General features: G+C 46.7%; 1 protein-coding gene across 3 annotated transcripts in view; it reads right to left on the reverse strand.

Moving 5' to 3' along the window:
- Nucleotides 1–18,908, reverse strand: part of LOC122930861 (charged multivesicular body protein 2b-A) — a 32,293-nt gene extending 13,385 nt beyond the window's left edge. For all 3 annotated transcript variants that reach the window (XM_044284525.1, XM_044284526.1, XM_044284524.1), the window contains exons 1-2: nt 18,780–18,908; nt 4,222–4,313 (exon numbers count right to left, since the gene is read on the reverse strand). In XM_044284525.1, the coding sequence (XP_044140460.1) occupies nt 4,222–4,313; nt 18,780–18,813 (126 nt within the window). In that variant the 5' untranslated portion in view covers nt 18,814–18,908. The remainder of the gene's footprint in view (nt 1–4,221; nt 4,314–18,779) is intronic.
- Between the last annotated feature and the right edge of the window lie 498 nt (nt 18,909–19,406).

Below are 19,406 nucleotides of genomic sequence, written 5' to 3' on the forward strand. Positions count from 1 at the left end.
TCTCACTACATAGATCGATTTGCTTCCAGGAATCGGACAGCAAGCTGCATTCCCATTTCTTTAGGGTCTGGGCAGAGCCAGTGTTGGTGGTTATCATGCTGGATATTGCAGTCATTACAGCAGGAACAGTAGAGTAATTGGACAAGAAAACCTACTGTAACAGCACCACTATATTATAGAAGCTCAGCAGAACCGTGAATACAGCTCTGGACTGCACTAAATGACGTAGCTCGGGAGGCCACACAAAGCAGATGCCAAGTTAGGGCTCGTGCACACAACTGGATTTTCCAGGCTGCAAATGCAGATTGCACGGACCAATATTAATTTCTACGGGGCTGGAAAAATAATATGCACACAGCACATGGATGTCATCCATGTGCCGTCAGCATCTGTGCGGCCACTCCGCAAATGATGGAACATGTCCTATTGGCAGAAGTTGCGGCAGGCACGCGGCCGGTATCCGCACTATGCGGATCTACGGTTTGAAGACTGCAAGATACATACGATTGTGTGCATGAAGCCTTACTTGTTGCTTGTGGATTTTATCTATATATGAACATATACTTAAACTACTCACAAAAAGTTACGGATATTTGGCTTTCTGGTAAAATTTATGGGAAATGTAAAAAGTTCATGCTACAGTGATATTATATCATAAAAGTAGGGCATTTAAGTAGAAGTATGCAATGGTGATTTCCTCATCTCAAACAACAGCCAACACCAGTGGTGGGTATACCCCCACAAAAACTCAATAACTTGTCATGTGGCCTTGAGGATCAATTACAGCTCCACAACGACGTCTCATGCTATTTACAAGTCGACTTAGGCTACGTCTACACAACTACATTTGTCGTGCAACATTATGTTGCGCGACAATTTTTATAATGGCAGTCTATGGTGTCGCACTGCAACATGCTGCGACGCAACAGTCGCAGAAAATCCATTTGAGATGGATTTTTCTGCGACTGTTGCGTCGCAGCATGTTGCAGTACGACACTATAGACTGCCATTATAAAAATTGTCGCGCAAAATTGGTGCAACTAATGTTGCAGTGTAGTCGTCGTGTAGACGTAGCCTTATTGTCTGCTGAGGCATGGCATCCCACTCTTCTTGAAAAGCGGCCCTCAGGTCATTGAGCTTCTGGGTTACAGAGTTACGAGCCTCTACACGGCGACTCAGCTGATCCCATAGGTTTACAATGGGATCCAGATCTGGAGAAAGTGCAGGCCACTCTATTTGAGGTACCCCAGTCTCCAGCAGCCGTTCCCTAATGAGACCTCGGTGAGCTGGCATATTGTCATCCATGAAGATGAAATTAGGCCTGTGTTGTTCATGTGTAGGGCATTTCTGTATTGACTTGACACACCAGCCAACATTGTAACACCACCACCAAAGACTTGTCTGGTGACAACAGAGGCAATCTCCTTGACGTCTCCAACATCGTTGGCGGCCATCATTTCTGCTCAGTGTGAATCGAATCATTAGTGAACAGCACTGAGACCTACTGGTCCCTCTTTCAGCATAGGCCCATGCAACACGGTGACGCTTGTGCCTGGTGGTGTGGTCAGGTCCCACTGCAGGAAGTCTAGCACGCAGAGCACACTCATGTAAAATGGTTTCGAATGGTTTGGAGTTCCCTTAAATGTGCATGGTTCCGCAGGGCATTGTTCACAAGGAAGCGTTCATCAGTGTTGGATGTGGCCAAAGGAAGTCCACTTCTATGCCTTTCTGTGACTCCTTCAGTCTCTATTGCAACCTGCCGATGACACTCTGACACTTTAAGCTCAGTGGCCACTTCTGTCTGAGAACATCCTGCATGAAACCTCGCAACGTAGGGTTGTTTCGGGTATCGAAATTTCGATACCTAATCGATACTTTTATGGCAGTATCGATTCGGTACCGGGATGTTCATTTTTTCAATACTAGGCTGTGCTACTGCGCAGTCTAGTATCTCTTCTTATGAAAGAACATGGCGCTCGGTGCGGCTATGTTCTCTCAGTCCAGACAGTGGAGAAGGAGGGAGGGATTACCTCCCTCCTACGAGACGGCCACTGCTGAGCCCAATGAAGTAAGCGGGCTCTGAAGCTGCCCGCGCCACTGCCACCAATGAATGTGTGGCTAATTAAAGCAGGAGGGGGGACGGAGGAGGTAATAAACTGCTGCACCGTCTGAGCTAGTGAGCTCTGCGAACGGCAGCCTCCTCCCCTGAGTTTTGTGACATCCCCAGAATCAGCCCAAGCCCCAGACTCAAGCAGCCAGCATAGCAGGTACCCGACCTGGCCACTGTGCCACCAATGATAATTAACCTTTAATACAGATACAGGAGGCGGGTGCCGGCGGCAGAATCACATAGCCGGCACCTGAGGGGATAACTGCCGCTGATTGCAGCGCCCCGTCATAGAGGCCAGCACCAGCCTCCTGTATCTGTAATAAAGGTTAATTATCATTGGTGACGCAGTGCACCCCCTCCCCCTCTCTCAGTATTAAAGTCATTGGTGGCAGTGGCCACAGGGTCCCCTCTTCATTGGTGACAGTTGTGATTGGAGACCCAGCAGTGTAATCCTGGGGCTCAGATCGGTTACCATGGCAGCCAGGACGCTACTGAAGCCCTGGTTGTCATGGTAAGCTCTCTGCTGTTGTGTGAACTATGCACAGGGCAGCAGGGAGAGTGTGAGGTCCTATTCACCCTGATAGAGCTCTAGAGATAAAAAGTAAACAACCACCAAAATATTAAGTATAAATCGCCCCCTTTCCCAATTTTACAAATATAATATATAAACAATAAATAAAAAAAACAAACATACTAGATATCACCAAGTCTGAAAAGTCCAAACTATTAAAATATTTTTTTTTAAATCTCCTATGCGGTTAACTCTGTAACAGAAAAATAAATAAATACAGCGCGAGTCGCAATTTTTTTTGTCACCTTGTCCCCCCCCCCCCCAAAAAAAAAATAGGATAGGACTGTTCGATTATGGGCCGGACATTCTATAAAATGCGGAATGCAAGCGGCTTTTTTGGTTTTATTTTTTTCCGCGTGGTATCGAGTATCGCAATGGTATCGAAACCAAATAAAAATTTGGGTATCGCAACAACCCTATCATAATGGCGAGGTACTGTATATCAATTGTTAGGTTGTCTTGGTCTCATGATGTCAAAATGTAAAAGAGCATGATGAGGAGGATCAAGCACCTGTTGTGAATTTTCTTGATAAAGAAAAGCAAGTTGTGCAAAAAGTACTGAAACACTAAACACGTGCATTCAAAAGTTTAGAGGTCACATTAAGTTCACCTGTAAAGCAGCTTTCAGACCAGCGAGTTGTACACTCCAGACTCAGTGCGAGTATGCAGCAGCTCCCTTCCTGAACTTCCAGCACTGCCGCGGTCACATAGCGTTACATTGATTTATGATGCGATGTAACCCTTAGAGGTCTGGAATGTATTCTATTGTATAAGGCCCCCTGCACACGAACGTGTGCACCCCGTGGTTGTGCTGCGGCCTGCAAACACAGTCCGTGGGGCAACCACAGCGGATTGCAGACCCATTCACTTTAATGGGTCCGTGATCCGGCTGTTCCGCAAAAAGATAGGACATGTCCTATCTTTTTGCGGAACGGAAGTACGGGACGAAACCCCACGGAAGCACTCTGTAGGGCTTCCGTAGGGTTCCGTTCCCCTTCTCTGGATATGCGGACCCATTCAAGTGAATGGTTACGCATCCGTGATGCGGAATGCCCACGGAATTGCGGATCCGCAAATGCGGTCCGCAATACGGCAACGGGAAGCACACGTTCGTGTGCAGGGGGCCCAACACTGACAAAATGATGTCAGTGTTATACAATACATTCCAGAGCTCTACAGGTTACATAGCATCATAAATCAATATAATGCTATGCGACCCTGGCAGTGCTGGGAGGTCAGGATGGGGGCTGCTGCATACTCACACTGCGTGTCCGGAGCGCAAAAAACTTGCTCGTCTGAAAGTGGCCTAAAGGTTAGAGTGCATTTTAGGTTCATCCTGAAATTTCACATGAAAGCCAAATATCCCTAACTTTTTGTGAGTAGTGTATGTCTGATCTCTTTGACAATGCCTCGTTAATATTAGCACACATACCATATTGTCTCCATACATCCCTTGCAATAACACATTCAATGATAGATTAGGACTGCAGGCGAGATACGTCCTCACAGTAAAAGCTCTGCGAGGCTTCAGTTCACTCACCAGCTGCTTCTCCTGCTTTTCCAAGGCGGTGCGGTCTCTGGTTATGGCCCTCTGCGTGCCTCTTAGCTCCTTATTCTGCTCCTTTATTACATCTGTAAGAAAGAGAAGGCAGTGGAAATAAATAAAGCTGCCCATAGAAGTGTCCGATTCCATTCTGTGTGATCCTCTAATTCCGCTGCTATAGAGGCTGCAGACAATAGGAGTTCATTAATGTTTGCAATAGACGTGCCGGGGTCAGACGAGTGAGAATTGTAATAATCTGAAGCTACGGGGCGACACACACACATGAAAATTTAATAGGGGAAGATTTAGGGACGCCAAATCTCAACTCCAATAGCTTAAAAAGCAGCTTTTACCTTCTGGTTCTGCAAGCAATGAAGATTGGATTGGGGAGCAGAAGAGATTAACTACGCTCAGGGGGCGAATAAAATCTAATTAGGGCACTTCTAGTCTTAAAGGGCCACCGAACCAGATAAATGATTACACCTATAAAAGGGAACGATCTTCAGGGCAATTTGTGTAAAAGAACATTTCCACACCTCCAGGTGAAGGATGACCTAAAGCAGTGGTCTCCAACATCTGGGAAACCTACAACTCCCAGCATGTTTAAACACTAGAGCTACAAAGCTTGAAAAGGCAAAGAAAATTAGGCAAGATAGTTCATTTGGCTTGCCTAAGGGCGGTTTCACACACAGGGGTCCAGATTTACTGATAATGGTGTAAATTCGGAGTAGTATTACACTGCCCAATGTTCTGGCAGTGTGAGTGATAACGCATTCGGATTCTGTCCTACTGATTATTGGCAGCACAATCCTGATTACACAGGGATAGCCAGCGGTAAACAGTGAGAAGGCCGCGGCGCTGCTGGAGCGCCGCTGCCTTCTCAAACAGCTGATCGGCAGGGGTCCCGGGTGTCGGAACCCCGCCGATCAGAAGCTGATGCTCTATCCAGAGGAGGCGGTTCAGACACAGTGCTAGTGGGGTAGACAGATGTAGCCGAGCTGTATTATGGAGTGGAAGTTAGATGTAGCAGAGCTGTATATAGAGCAGTTCAGGGAAAAGAGATGTAGCAGAGCTGTATATAGAGGGATCCAGGGAAGATGGGTGTAGCAGAGCTTTATATGAGGCAGTTCCCCCACAGTGCTGGTGCAAGAAAGAGACATATTTAGCAGAGCCAGAGCTGCATATGCAGCGGTTCAGCCTGTGCTGGTGGGAGAGAAAAACAGACAGATGAAGCAGAGCTGTATATGAAGCTGTTCAGACACAGTGCTAGTAGGGTAGTGGAAGACAGATGTAGCAGAGCTGTATATGAGGAGGTTCAGACACAGTGCTAGTGGAATAAAGGTGTAGCAGAGCTGTATAGAATGCCATTCAGCCAAAGTGATGTTAGGGAACTGGTGAAGACAGATGTAGCTGAGCTATACATGCATCTATACAGACACATGGTCTAAGGTTTATACACAACTGGAGAACAGCTGTAATGGAAACACATCTGCATCAGTGCTGGTGGGTGGGGGTTGGTCATGTTTTATGGGAGTCAAAAGCACAGATAAGTCTACTAGCTAACATGCTTTTGGGCTAATGTATAATATGGAATTATAGTTTTTGCTGCACAGAATGGGTTTGTAAAAGATAAGACTTAGATTTTGTGTGCAAAACTTTATTATGGTACTTCAATACACCTATACTCATAAGAGTATGGAAAAAGTGAGTGGAATATGAGCCACACAACACCAATATAACCAAACGCACCCGTGACTCCCCGACGCGTTTTTCACCACACGGCTTCTTCCGCCCCCGACGGTGGTCTGCCCCTTGGAGGAAGCCGTGTGGCGAAATACGCGTCGGGGAGTCACGGGTCGCAGCACCACTTGTGGTCGGTATATATTATGTATTCTTTCCTGATCTCCTTTCTATTATGTACTCTTGTTAGCCTGCTGTCTTATGCATTGCATTTAAGTCATTCTATGGATTTCCTGAATTATTTATAGACATGACGTTTACAGGATTATTTTAGGGATAATGTACCGCATGTGAGCGTTTCCACCACGTGTTGTTAGCGTGTGGTCCTTTTAACCGCATTGACATTGTGCATATTTATGTAATTTTGGTCATGAATAAAGTTTATTGATTTTCTATGAATTAGTGGTGCGTTTGGTTATATTGGTGTTGTGTGTATTAGGGTACTTTCACACTTGCGGCAGAGGATTCTGGCAGGCAATCTGGACGCAAACGGATGCATTTGTGATACGGCTCCGGATGCAGATCCATCTTACAAATGCATTGCAATACCAGATCTGTCTTTCTTGTTGTCATCTGGAAAAACGGATACGGTATTTATTTTTTAACTCTTAAAGGTCTGCGCATGCATTTAAGGGGTGGAAAGGGTACTTTTCACCTAACGTTTGTCTCACAGAAAACATATGTAGTGGTTGTTGGAAAGTGGATATGCAAGCGAGGTGGAGTAAAATCAGAGATATAAAGTGGAAATAGATATAAACGTAAGAGGGACTGAACTGATGCATTTTGAACAGATTGCTCTCCATTCAGAATGCATTAGGATAAAACTGATTTCCCGGTATTGAGCCCCTAGGACAGAACTCAATACCGGAAAACAAAAACACTAGTGTGAAAGTACCCTAAGAACGCATGACAGCAACATGTTACTGTACACTGAGCTCACCTACCATTGCTCTCTGAGTGATGATTCCCCAGCAGGAGGGATGGGCTTCTCAGATGCTGCCAGACTGATGACTCATACTATAAGGACTGAGTTCTTAGTGTGAAGTCATAAAAAGACATGTCCGGCCTTCACTCAAACTGCCTAAGCCCCGCCCAGCCTTAGAAGCAGGAAACCAGGAAGTGAACAGCAGAGCTGGCTGCAGGTGAGGAAGAATCAGCAAGATGGGAATACCCCTTAAAGCTAAAGCCAAACGTGAATACAGCAGGAAGAAGCATACGTCTTTCCTAGATATTTCCCACCAAAATTACCACTTTTTTAGCAGATTTTAAATTTTAATCTATTTTTTCTGCAACACATCAAGGGTTAACAGACAAACAAAACTCAAAATCTATTACCTTGAATCAGACGTTTACAGAAAAACCCCTTATGTGCTCAAAAACTGATGTATGGGCACACAGCAGGCTTTAGAGTGGAAGGAGCACCATATGGCTTTTGGAGAGCGGATTTAGCTGGAATGGTAATTGGGAGCTATGTCGCATATGAAATCACCTTGAGGTGGCCCTATAGTGAAAACCCCCAAAAACGTACCCCATTCCAGAAACTACACCCCTCATGGAATATTTCAAGGTGTGTAGTGAGCACTTTGACACATCAGGCGTTTCACAGAATTAGGAAACGCTTGGCTGTGAAAATGAAACATTACTATTTTTTCCAAAGTTGCTTTACACCCACATTTTTCACTTTTACAAGGGGTAACAGGAGAAAATACACCCCACATTTTGTTACCCATTTCCCCCCGAATACGCCAACACCCCATATGTGCTTAAAAAAATGATGTATGGGTGAATCGCATGGCTCTAGAGTCAAACAGCTAAATATGGATTTTGCTGACCTGAATTGGCAGACATAAATTTTAGCTGCCATGTCGCATTAAATAACTTCCTGAGGTCCCCAGAAATGAAAAACCCAAACAAGTGACCCCATTTCGGAAAGAGCATTCCCGTACGAACATTTTAAGGGGTGGAAAGGGTACTTTTCACCTAACGTTTGTCTCACAGAAAACATATGTAGTGGTTGTTGGAAAGTGGATATGCAAGCGAGGTGGAGTAAATCAGAGATATAAAGTGGAAATATTACAAGGAGCATAAAGGATGAAAGTAAATTAATACTTCATGGATGTGTGGTATATTTTAAAACACTCCTTCATGCACAGGCCAGGTTTCGCAATGGTAAATGGTGTCCTTCCTAATACCCCTATTTGAACACACTTTGCATCTTTTTGGGGTCCTTCCCTTTCTTGCTGTCTGGGGACTTCAGCTGGGAAATGTCCTGGTACAACACGGCCACTGTGACTTACAGAAGTACTGGGGCCCTCTTCTGCTTGGTTTGGAAGAATTAGGGCCTTGATCACTACTTCTTGAAAGTGAAGAATTGTTCCCGAGTGTCCGCTAGACTTGTATAGCACATATGCATTGTACATTGCCATCTGTACAATGTGCACGGCCAGCCTTTTGTACCACACTTTTGTATTTCGTGTGGCACTGTAGGGCTTCAGAACTTGATCTGAAAGATCCACCCTTCCCATGTGCCTGTTGTAGTCCACAATGCAGTCTGGTTTGGGGACAGTGGTAGTGGTAAGACGTACAGCGGCAGGGGAGCTGGTGTTACTGTGAATGGTGGTCAGTACAAGGACTTGTACTTAACCACCAGCATGTTATCATGGAGGAGAGCCCTACTTTCACCCTCTCTCAGTGGTTGCCCTACCAGGGATCTAGGGAGGCCTCTGAGTTTTGTGCACTGTTCCGCAAGCCACAGTACCTCTGGCAGTTAGGGACATGAATAGGGGTATGCTGGTATAATAGTTATCCACACAGAGGTGGTAACCCTTATCCAGCAGTGGGTGCAGTAAGTCCCACACAATCTTCCCACTAACTCCTAGGATTGGGGGGGGGGGGGCATTCTGGGGGTTCAATCGGGTGTCCTTGCCTTCATAAACCCGAAGCCTATAGGTGTACCCGGAGTTACTCACAGAGTTTATACATTTTTATGCCATACCTAGCTTGCTTGCTGGGCAGGTACTAGCGGAATCTTACCCTCCCCTTGAAATGTACCAGGGATTCATCTATACAGATATTTTGTTCTGGGGTGTACACTTCAGCAAACTTGGTGCAGAAGTGGTCAAGGCTGGGCCTAATTTTAAAAAGCCGATCAAATGCTGGGTTATTTTGGGGTAGACACTGTGCATTATCATTGTAATGCAAACATTTCAGAATCGACTCGAATTAGGGGTGGGCGATATGCAATATAAATTTGTGCCACGATATGGATTTTGTGCATATCGCCGGACCGCGATATGATCGCGCTCGCGGCGAGCACCATGTTCTCCTGAGCCGACACAGTCAGTGGAGAAGGAGGGAGTCCCTCCCTCCCCACTGTGCGCGCTGACCACCAATGAGAACAGAGTAGGAGGAGGAAGGAGAGGGACTGTGGCCACCAATGAAAGGGGCCGGCCATATCCCGGCCCCTATGACTGCACGCTGCAATCCGCTGCAAGTAACCCCTTAATCGCGCGGATCACAGCGTCCTGTCAGAGGTCGGGTGACGGAAATGTTTGTCTGCATTGGTGGCAGTGGGCAGCAGGGAGCTGACCATGGCAGCCAGCCTCTGATCCGCCCCCCCTGGTAACTCAAACCCACCCCTGCCTCCCCAGTATTAATCATTGGTGGCAGTGGCCAGTGTAATGCTGGGGCTCCGATCGGTTACCATGGCAGCGGAGTCACGCTACTGAAGTCCTGGCTGCCATGGTATGTTAGTGAGCAGCATTATACTCATGTGCGCCGTGGCCGCCGGTCGCTCCTTCTTCTCATAGGTCTGTGCGGCGCATTGCTAATGCTATAAGCATTAGCAATGCGCCGCACAGACAAAAGAAGGAGCGTCCGGCAGCCACGGCGCACATGAGTATAATGCTGCTCACTAACATACCCACTGCCACCAATGATTAATACTGGGGAGGCAGGGGTGGGTTTGAGTTACAGGGGGGGGGGGGGGGGCGGATCAGAGGCCGGCTGCCATGGTCAGCTCCCTGCTGCTGTGTGCAGAAAGCACAGGGCAGCAGGGAGAGTGTAAAGTCCTATTCACCCTAGTAGAGATCTATTAGGGTGAATATGACAAGGGTTCTAGCCCTTAAGGAGGCTAATAGTTAAATAAAAAGTAAAAAAAAAAAAGTTTAACCCCCCCCCCCCCCCAAATATAGAAAACAATATATATCACATATCGCACATGCTTAAAATTATATCACAATATAGATTTTAGGCCATATCGCCCACCCCTAACTCAAATCTATTACGGGCCATGCTATTACTGTAAATTGGAGTGTGGTACAAGACATCCGCACTCCAATACTGATTAATCTTTAGGTTTTTTTACTAGGTCCAAATGCAGCAAGAGCCCCCAAAAGGTCATCATCTCTGCTGCATTTACTGGGGTCCAACATTGGGGTCTAGCATATGGCGATGTAGGGTGCTGGGAAATAAATTGCTGGGCGCATACATTTGTTTGGGTTACCATCAAATTTATAAAATCTTCAGAGAAATTGATTTAAAAAATAATAATTATTTCAGTGAAGCCTGCACAGTCTATCTGAATTCCTGAGTTGCCCACAAACTCAGGAATTTGGGGCTGATATTTCTCAGGGGGGACCCTGGGGCACCTTCTAGAGCAGTGATGTCGAACCTTTTAGAGGCCGAGTGCCCAAACTGCAACCCAAAACCCACTTATTTATCGTAAAGTGCCAACACGGCAATTTAACCTGAATACTATAGTTCAATATAGTATATATTCCATGTACTTTATCATTTAGCTATTAAAGCCTGCCTACATTCAGTGCCCTGCCTGTGCTGTTCATAGTGCGCCCTGCGCTGATGAATAACAGGAAAAGTCTAAGATATAATGGTACACCATAGACTTTTTTCACAGTGCGGGTGCCCACAGAGAGGGCTCCGAGTGCCGCCACTGGCACCCGTGCCATAGGTTTGCCATCACTGTTCTAGAGGGTCCCTCAGCAGCAGATGATGATGAAGGGGTAGAGGAAAGTGGCATCCTCTTCTCCCTCACTGGCAGACTCGGTATCGGAGGCAAGGATGGCGAATGCGTCTTCAGCTGAGTATACTCGGGATGAATGGGACATTTTTATTTTATTGGGGTGTGATGTGTGAAACGTGTAAACCTTTATTTAGTGTGAGGGGTGTGTATGTAGTGTTTTCACACGTGAAGGGGCTTGTAATAAATTAGAAATTAAATTAAGAAAAGTTGTAAAAAAAAAAATATATATAAATATTACTACTGATCGGTCCTCTGCAGCACGCACGCACACAGATTGTGCGTGCAAAAACTGTAGTATAAAAATTCACTACAGTGAACACTGGCTAAAAACTTAGCTTATATACAAGTTCTTTTTTGGCAAAAAATAATATATAAAAAATCAGCACAGATGTGGAAAAAAAAAAAAGAAAAAAAGGGTGGCAGGGGGGTTGGGTACGGGGGAAGGGAGGTTTAGGGATCTGGAACAGCTGCAAATGAAAAAAAATAAATAAAATCTGTGCAGCTATTACAGATGTTCTTTCTTCTTCTTTTCAGCAGAAAAGGGGTTAAAAGCGCAGTAAGCAGCACAGAAAGACACAGAACCTCTCTGCACGCAGTCACCAGCTAGAAAGGCTGCATGCAGGGAAGTTCTGCCTCTTCCTGTGCAGCTATAGCACTGCCATTGGCTGGAGCATTGTTCCAGCCAATAGCAGCACTGGCAGGGGACCCAAAACACTGGTGTCCCCTGCCTCACCTCAGAGACAGGTGCTGACTTGTTCAGCACCGGTCACCTCCAGATGACACCCCCTGCAGCTCCGTATCACAGCCGGAGCTGTGATGCGCATGTGTAGGGAATCCGGCCAATAGCAGCGATCGGGGCTGCAGAGTGGCAGAAATATCATCCCCAGCCCTTAGCTAACATGGCTGCCTGCTCAGCAGAGCAGCCATCACACCTCGGTTCCCGAGCAATTACGCCAGGGGGCCGGGTGTTCGTTGCGCCGTGATAGTACGGCGGTGGGTGGCAAGTCACGTTCCGCTGTGCCGTACTATTAGGTCGCTGGTTGGGAAGGGGTTAACTTAACTTTATAATTTTCCTTATTTTTGGATCTAATGTGGTTCAAAAACCTCTACCAAAAACTGCGTGTGTGACTTCAGCCTTTAAATGCGGTCAACATAAAAAGTAAATTCATACAAATCCCATTAAGGCCTCCTGCACACGAACATGTGCTGCCCGTTGCCGTATTGCGGACCGCATTTGTGAATCCGCAATACACGGGCACCGTTCCGTAGGCATTCCCCATCACGGATGCGGACCCATTCACTTCAATGGGTCCGCAAATCCGGAGATGCGGAACGGAACCCTACGGAGTGCTTCCGCTGGGTTTCGTCCCGTACTTCCGTTCTGAAAAAAGATAGAACATGTCCTATCTTTTTGCGGAACAGCCGGATCGCTGACCCATTAAAGTGAATGTGGGAAAGCCGCAGCAGATTGCAGACCCAGTCGGTGTTCGTGCACGGCCACGGGGCGCACACATCTTTGTGCAGGAGGCCTAAGGCTGGATTTACACGGGCGAGATTTCCGTGCGGGTGCAATGCGTGCACACGCACTGAATCCAGACCCCATTCTATGGGGCTGTGCACATGATCAGCGATTTTTACGCATCACTTGTGTGTTGCGTAAAAAACGCAGCATGTTCTATATTGTGCGTTTATCACGCAACGCAGGCCCCATAGAAGCGAATGGGGCTGCGTGAAAATCGCAAGCATGTGTGGATACGGTGTGATTTTCACGCATGGTTGCTAAGATGAAAGTCTATTCACTGTATTATTTTCTCTTATAACATGGTTATAAGGGCAAATAATAGCATTCTGAATACAGAATGCATAGTAGAAGGTCAATTGAGGGTTAAAAAATAAAAAAAATATATAACTCGCCTTCTCCTCTTGATCGCGTAGTTGCCGGTCTCTTCTTACTTCTTTAATCATGAGCTGCCGGCTAAAGGACCTGTGGTGACGTCACATCACATGGTCCATCACTGTGGTGATGGACCATGTAATGAGATCAGTGACGTCACCACAGGTCCTTTGACAGGTCCTGAAGAAAGAACAGGAGACCAGCAGCTACGCGATCAATTGGAGGAGGCGAGTTAATTATAGGTTTTTTTTTTAACCCTCAATTGACCTTGTACTAAGCATTCTGCATTAAAAAAATGCTATTTTCCATTATAACCATGTTATAAGGGAAAATAATTACATCTACACAACCTTGGACCCAAACCTGAACTTCAGTGAAGAAGTTCGGGTCTGGGTACCACATTAAATTTTTTATCACGCACGTGCAAAACGCATTGCACCCGCGCGATAAAAACGGAACGATATCACAGTCAAAACTGACTGCAATTGGGTACCTACTCGTGCGGGTTTGCCGCAATGCACCCAGGACGCATCCTGAGCCAAAACGTGACGCCAGTGTGAACCCAGCCTTAACTCTGCCTTTAAATACATTTTTGCACCCTTTAAAACGTGCTGCGTAATCCCAATTACAACCAGTCACTTTTCACAATGCACAATCCTGATGATAAAGAGCTGCATAAACATCAGGGACACGTCATTTATGAGAAAGAATAAAGAGAACGTCCACCTGTTCAGAAGAAGCCGGAACAACAGTGCCGAATAGTGAGAAATCCCTCAGGCCGCTTCCACACAGTCAGCGATTTCCAGTCAAAACCAGGAGACAGAGATGGGATGTAATGGAAATATCTGCCCCTGTTCTGACCCGCACCTGGTTTGGGCTCATACTAATATCACGGAAAGTGGCCTTAATCTACGCCCAAAAGGGGTTAACACCCCCAACTGGAGTGAGAAGAGAGCCTCCGATCAGCCATCACACTGTATAAGTAATACAGATATAGCAGAGTTATAAAACTGTCTAAAAGAAGAATGTTTTGTTGCCCACATCAACCAATCACAGAGCAGCTTTCATTTTACAAGAACAGAATAAGAAATGAGAGCTGAGCTGCGATTGGTTGGTACGGGATAACAAGGAGATTTTCTTTTAGACACTTTGAGAAATCTGTCGTTTGGAGGGAGAAATCCTCAGTCAAGAAGACCAATAAGAAGTGCGGTGCCCTGCTGCCATCCCCCTCTGCTCGCCCCGTCCTCTCTCGCACCGTCTCAGTAGGTTATCCATGAGGAACCACTTTGCAGTCCGTTTTCCATGATCTGGAATGAATCCTGGCGTCTCTTCTCTGCATATCCTCAAATACGTTATAACTGGTAGTTCTGTGTTCAGTGGAGCCAGACGATGCATAAATGTGCGACTATGGCAGTGCTGTGCCCACTTATAGAGGGGCTGCCAATCCTAAGTGGTCCGACGCGGCAGAGTGGGAGGGCTGCCGACGACAAACACAATCGCTCCTCCTATAGGGACAGCAGCACTCGTAGGAGAGGAGGCGGCATATTTGTCTGTACAGCTAGGATGGCACCCTGCCAGGATATACTGGGAGCACAGGTTGGCACACAGCTGATGACCTAATTTACAAGCCAGAAGAGCCCATCACTGACATATTATTCGGCTATTTTGTCTGTATATATCAGGGGGGGGGGGGGGGGGGGATTTACTAAAACTGGCTTAGTTTCCCATAGCAACCAATCAGATCCCAACTTGTATTTTCCAAAGAAGCTCTGAAAAATGAAAGGTGGAATCTGATTGGTTGCTATGGGCAACAAAGCCAGTTCTACGTTAGACCAGTTTGATACATCTCCCCCATGGCATATAATAGTTGTCTGAATCCGATGGCAGGAGACGCTCACCATCTTTTTTGGGGGCCTCGTGATTCTTCCCCGACAGCAGATATTGGGGGAAGATAAGGATCGGGCACGTAGGATTACAGCATGCCCCGGTAAGAGGTTTCTGGCAGCAGCTTTCCCCAATGTCCCTGCTCAGGACACATGCATGCTCAGCCGGTCACCTATCTAATGTGTGTGTCCCTGGTAATATAATGTCATCATGTAGGACACCACAGAGACCCATCCGTCCACAGCTCTCCGGAGACCAACATCTGCCACCATGTCACTAGGAATATGGGTCAGACATGGTGCATAATACATCACTGCCAGGTATACGGCCGGGGCAGTCCTATAAAGGAACGTTAGCCGATAGTAATACACCGTACAGCCTCCGGGGATGGAATACATGCATAGAAGGAGAAGAGAGTTGTGAATTAGGAACACGGGTCCGCCCTGGAGAGACACTGTAGTATCGAGACTTTCCACTAGAGGGAGCAGTCGGATAAAACAAGGACCACATTCACATTATACAGGCAGCAACCATAGAAGGTGATGAAGAGAAACCCAAGCGATCCTGACATTACAGGAGGCAGATTACAGCGCAGGCGAGAAAGCTTATGTAAGAGGGTGAATGTATGCAGAGCTGCCCAAAGTCACAGCAGTGATAAAGCCTGTGCTGGAGAGAGACATCGAAACCTCTGTATGAATGAGCCCTAATCCGGCTCCATAATCCCCGTCCTATATAATATCACAGATCATGAGATCACAGCCCAGGTCTCCATCTCTAATATCTCCCTCTCTCTATCTATCTACAGTGTTACCCCTCAATATAAGATATACCCCGAAAATAAGCTGTAGTGCAGGGCGTGGCCATGTACCGGCGCAGAGCGGTAAAGAAGACGCAGGCAGCCTTTCTCATCGGCTATGTACCGGCGCAGAGCGGTAAAGAAGACGTGGGCAGCCCTTCTCATCGGCTATGTACCGGCGCAGAGCGGTAAAGAAGACGCAGGCAGCCCTTCTCATCTGCCGCTTCGTGACAGTCGCTGTAGGTGCTGTCTCATCTACTGTACCCCATCGTGACAGCTGCTGTAGGTGCTGTCTCATCTACTGTACCCCATCGTGACAGCTGCTGTAGGTGCTGTCTCATCTGCCCCACATCTGTAGGTGACGGGAGAGTTGCGGGCAGCCCCATCAACACGGTTGGCTTGCCCCGTCAGGTCCCGGTCATTCTGTGCACAGCAAGCTGAGGGAGAAAGTGAAAGTAAAAGTCTCCTCAGCATCAGTGTGCAGACTGGACCCAGTTCTCACTGGATCCCTGATAAACAAGCCATAGTGTGTGTGTTTTTCTTTTAGGAAAAATATATATAAGACTGTGTCTTAATTTCGGGGAAACACGGTAATATCCATCAATCTACTATCTATCATCCATCTACAATCTACTATCTATCATCCATCAATCTACTATCTATCATCCATCCATCTATCAATCTACTATCCATCATCTATCTATCAATCATCTACCTATCAATCATCTATCTAACATCCATCTTTCTTCCTATCTAATATCTATCTATCTATCCAGCAACAAAAAGGTAATGACTGATGACTTAGCATTTACAACATAATAAAGGCATAAAAGACGTGCGTCCAACTCCACCCCAATAGCCGACGTTTCATGCTGGTGTTTCTCACGTCATTGCTGGTTGTTCGCAGATCGAACATGAGATTTACTGAACCCCCTCCGCTCCCATGGGGACACGTCCCCTCAGATACAGTGCCGCTCATGCGGTTCCCATCTCGGAGAATAGTATTGGGCAGATTGCCGGGAGATGCAGACATTTCTATCCCAGACGCGTGTCCGTGCGGTTTCTAGAGGTGAGGGTCACAGATGCTGCACCGAACACCCCGACCGCTGACCACAAGGCTCTCTCAAGGCCGTTTCACATCCAGCATTTTTTTTTTTGGGGGGGGGGGGGGGAAGTGCCACTGCAGGTTTTGTCACTTTTTAGAGCCAAAGTCAGAAGTGGAATCACCGGGGGGAGAAGCAGAAGTCTTAGAACTGGTCATTCTCCACATTATTGTTCTCACTATAAATATTAATTAAATCTGTGTTTTTCATGACAAATTCGAGGAGTTTTCCGATGTAGGTTTTTACACTTCCTTCTAGTAAATGCACCGGCACAAATAAAATATCCAACAACCCAAACACCACCTAAAAGTGAAAGCTTCGTGCTAGAATCTGAAACTCCCAGAAATGACAGGGGGCCGCGGTAATACAGTAAAGCGTAGACGGGAGCGTGCGCTGTATTCCACGGTCCACACTGTAGTATACAGAACATCCCAAAATACAGGGGCACAGACGTTACTGCTGTATACTCCAGCGCAGTAATAATCCCCACTTCTCTCCAGTAATTCTCTGATAATTCTGCTCGTCATTCGCTATCGGAAAAATTGACACAGCCCTTCAGTGAGTCGCCGTGAGTCACGTTCTCGTCCCTGCCCCTTTTTTGTCACCTGATGAGTTGGTGACATCAGATCCGAGTCACACACCGTATCACGTGGGTAAATAATAGTTAGAAGAACTTCCGGACAGAAGGATCTCTATACAGAAACGCAAAATCTTACTGTTCGAAAACACCTGCCAGCATACACGGGGTGCACACTGGTTAACCACAGGTTCTAGCATCCCACAGATAGATGTAGCAGTGCTCAATGTGTCACTGCTCTGTTTCCTGCAGTCCCATGTAACACACAGATATGAGGAGTCCATCTTACAAACTCTGCTCTGCTACATCTGCAGCCACCACAAGCCTACTACAACCTACTACTACTCCTACTCATAACAGACAGGAGCAACATGATGATACATCCACAGGACGGGTCCGTGACCGGGAAGAAATACAACAAAGCTTTTATTAAAAAGTAAAAAACGGATTACACCAATGTCCCTCCCCAAAACAACCCCACAAGGATGTGGCTGCTCTCACGGGGTCAGTGGTAAGCCTTCAGCTAGAGGACACACAGACGGAGGGGGCGAGAAAGCAGATGCAGCTTCAGACACAATGATATCTATGGCAGAACGAGCCTGGGCACTGACTGGCAGGAATACAGCCAGGGCTGTGCCATGGTAGAGTGCTGGGCACAGGGAGGAGGGTACAAGGTCAAAAGGAGACAAAGCGGAGATTTCACCAATACTGGAGAATTTACACCGATCACTGAAGATAAAGACTAGATAGATAGATAGCTGGCACAAGGTCACTGCCGGTTTGGTACCTGGGCAGGGCAGCACACCTGGATACTGGAAAGGAGTGCCAGCGGCGCAGACTCGACCACAGATTATATATATATATATATATATATATATATATATATATATATATATATATATATATATATATATATATATATATATATTTATTTATTTATTTATTTATATATTAAAGAAAACGCAGCACTTCCAGAAGGTGAAAAACGTGTAATCCTTTATACACCCATGCCACGTTTCAGTCCGCATGCTGGGACCATTCTCAAGCCCTTGGACCAAATCGTGGCATGGGTGTATAAAGGATTACCCATTTTTCACCAGCTGGAAGTGCTGTGTTGTTTTATATATACACACACAGGTATATAGTGACTACAATAGGTCCAGCTGTGGTCCTGCGCCGTCTACAGGAATGGCGCACATTTAGGACCCGGTCACCATCTTCCTGAGCCCCCAATAGATGAGTCCTATGGACAAGGGCAGAACATGGGGCAATGCTGTCAGATACCTATCCACAGTCTCAGGGGAGGCCCAGACCCAGGAGGCAGACACCAGTCAGAACTGTCATAGGGCTGGGGCACCACTGACAGCCTGTGAGGCCAGGGGCACAGGGTGACCACCAGACTCCACAGGGGGAGACGTGTAAAAGGGGCAGAAGTCAGGACAACACCTCAGAGGAAGGGTGAGGGGCCCAGGTGGTGAAGACACGGGGGGAGGTCACACAGGGTCGGGCATGCCACTCACCGTCCACCGTCTTCTTCTTGAACAGGGAGGCCATGTCTGCCGCTCGCGCTACTTCCTCATCCACTGGGCAACCAGGAACCGGTTACTCCGCTTCGCCCCCCTCCTCTCTCACATGATCCACGAAGCCGCGCCCTCTGGCGCACCACGTGATCCCACCTTCGCTCCAGTCCCACACGGTCCCGCCCCTTTCTATGACGTTCGGGTCGCTCGGGGAAACCCCGTCGAGTTTTGGTGACTGCAGGTATCGCCGCGTGCTGCGGGGGGAGGAGGGGGACACTTACCGTGCCTTATAATGACGTCATTATCTCGTGACTGTCACACTGGTGAGGTCGGAATTATGATGCAATTTATGGCATATTTCCAACCTTGATAAAAAAAAGTTGTCATATATGTAATTTTTTTTAAACACATTGCACAGCAGATCCACAGACACAGGAAAAAAGACCGCACAACAGGGACCTACTAAAAGGAATGACAGAGTGGAACGCCCATAGAGAATAATGGAAATTTAATATTTGAATTTAGAGACAAAACCATTTGACATATCTAATAATTATTTAGCAGGCTTACTCTCCAAATTCAGTGGGATTATTTAATGTTTAGATTAAGTGGAATTATCACTGTTTT

Source organism: Bufo gargarizans, chromosome 3, assembly GCF_014858855.1.
Source record: "Bufo gargarizans isolate SCDJY-AF-19 chromosome 3, ASM1485885v1, whole genome shotgun sequence".
Taxonomy (NCBI): domain Eukaryota; kingdom Metazoa; phylum Chordata; class Amphibia; order Anura; family Bufonidae; genus Bufo; species Bufo gargarizans.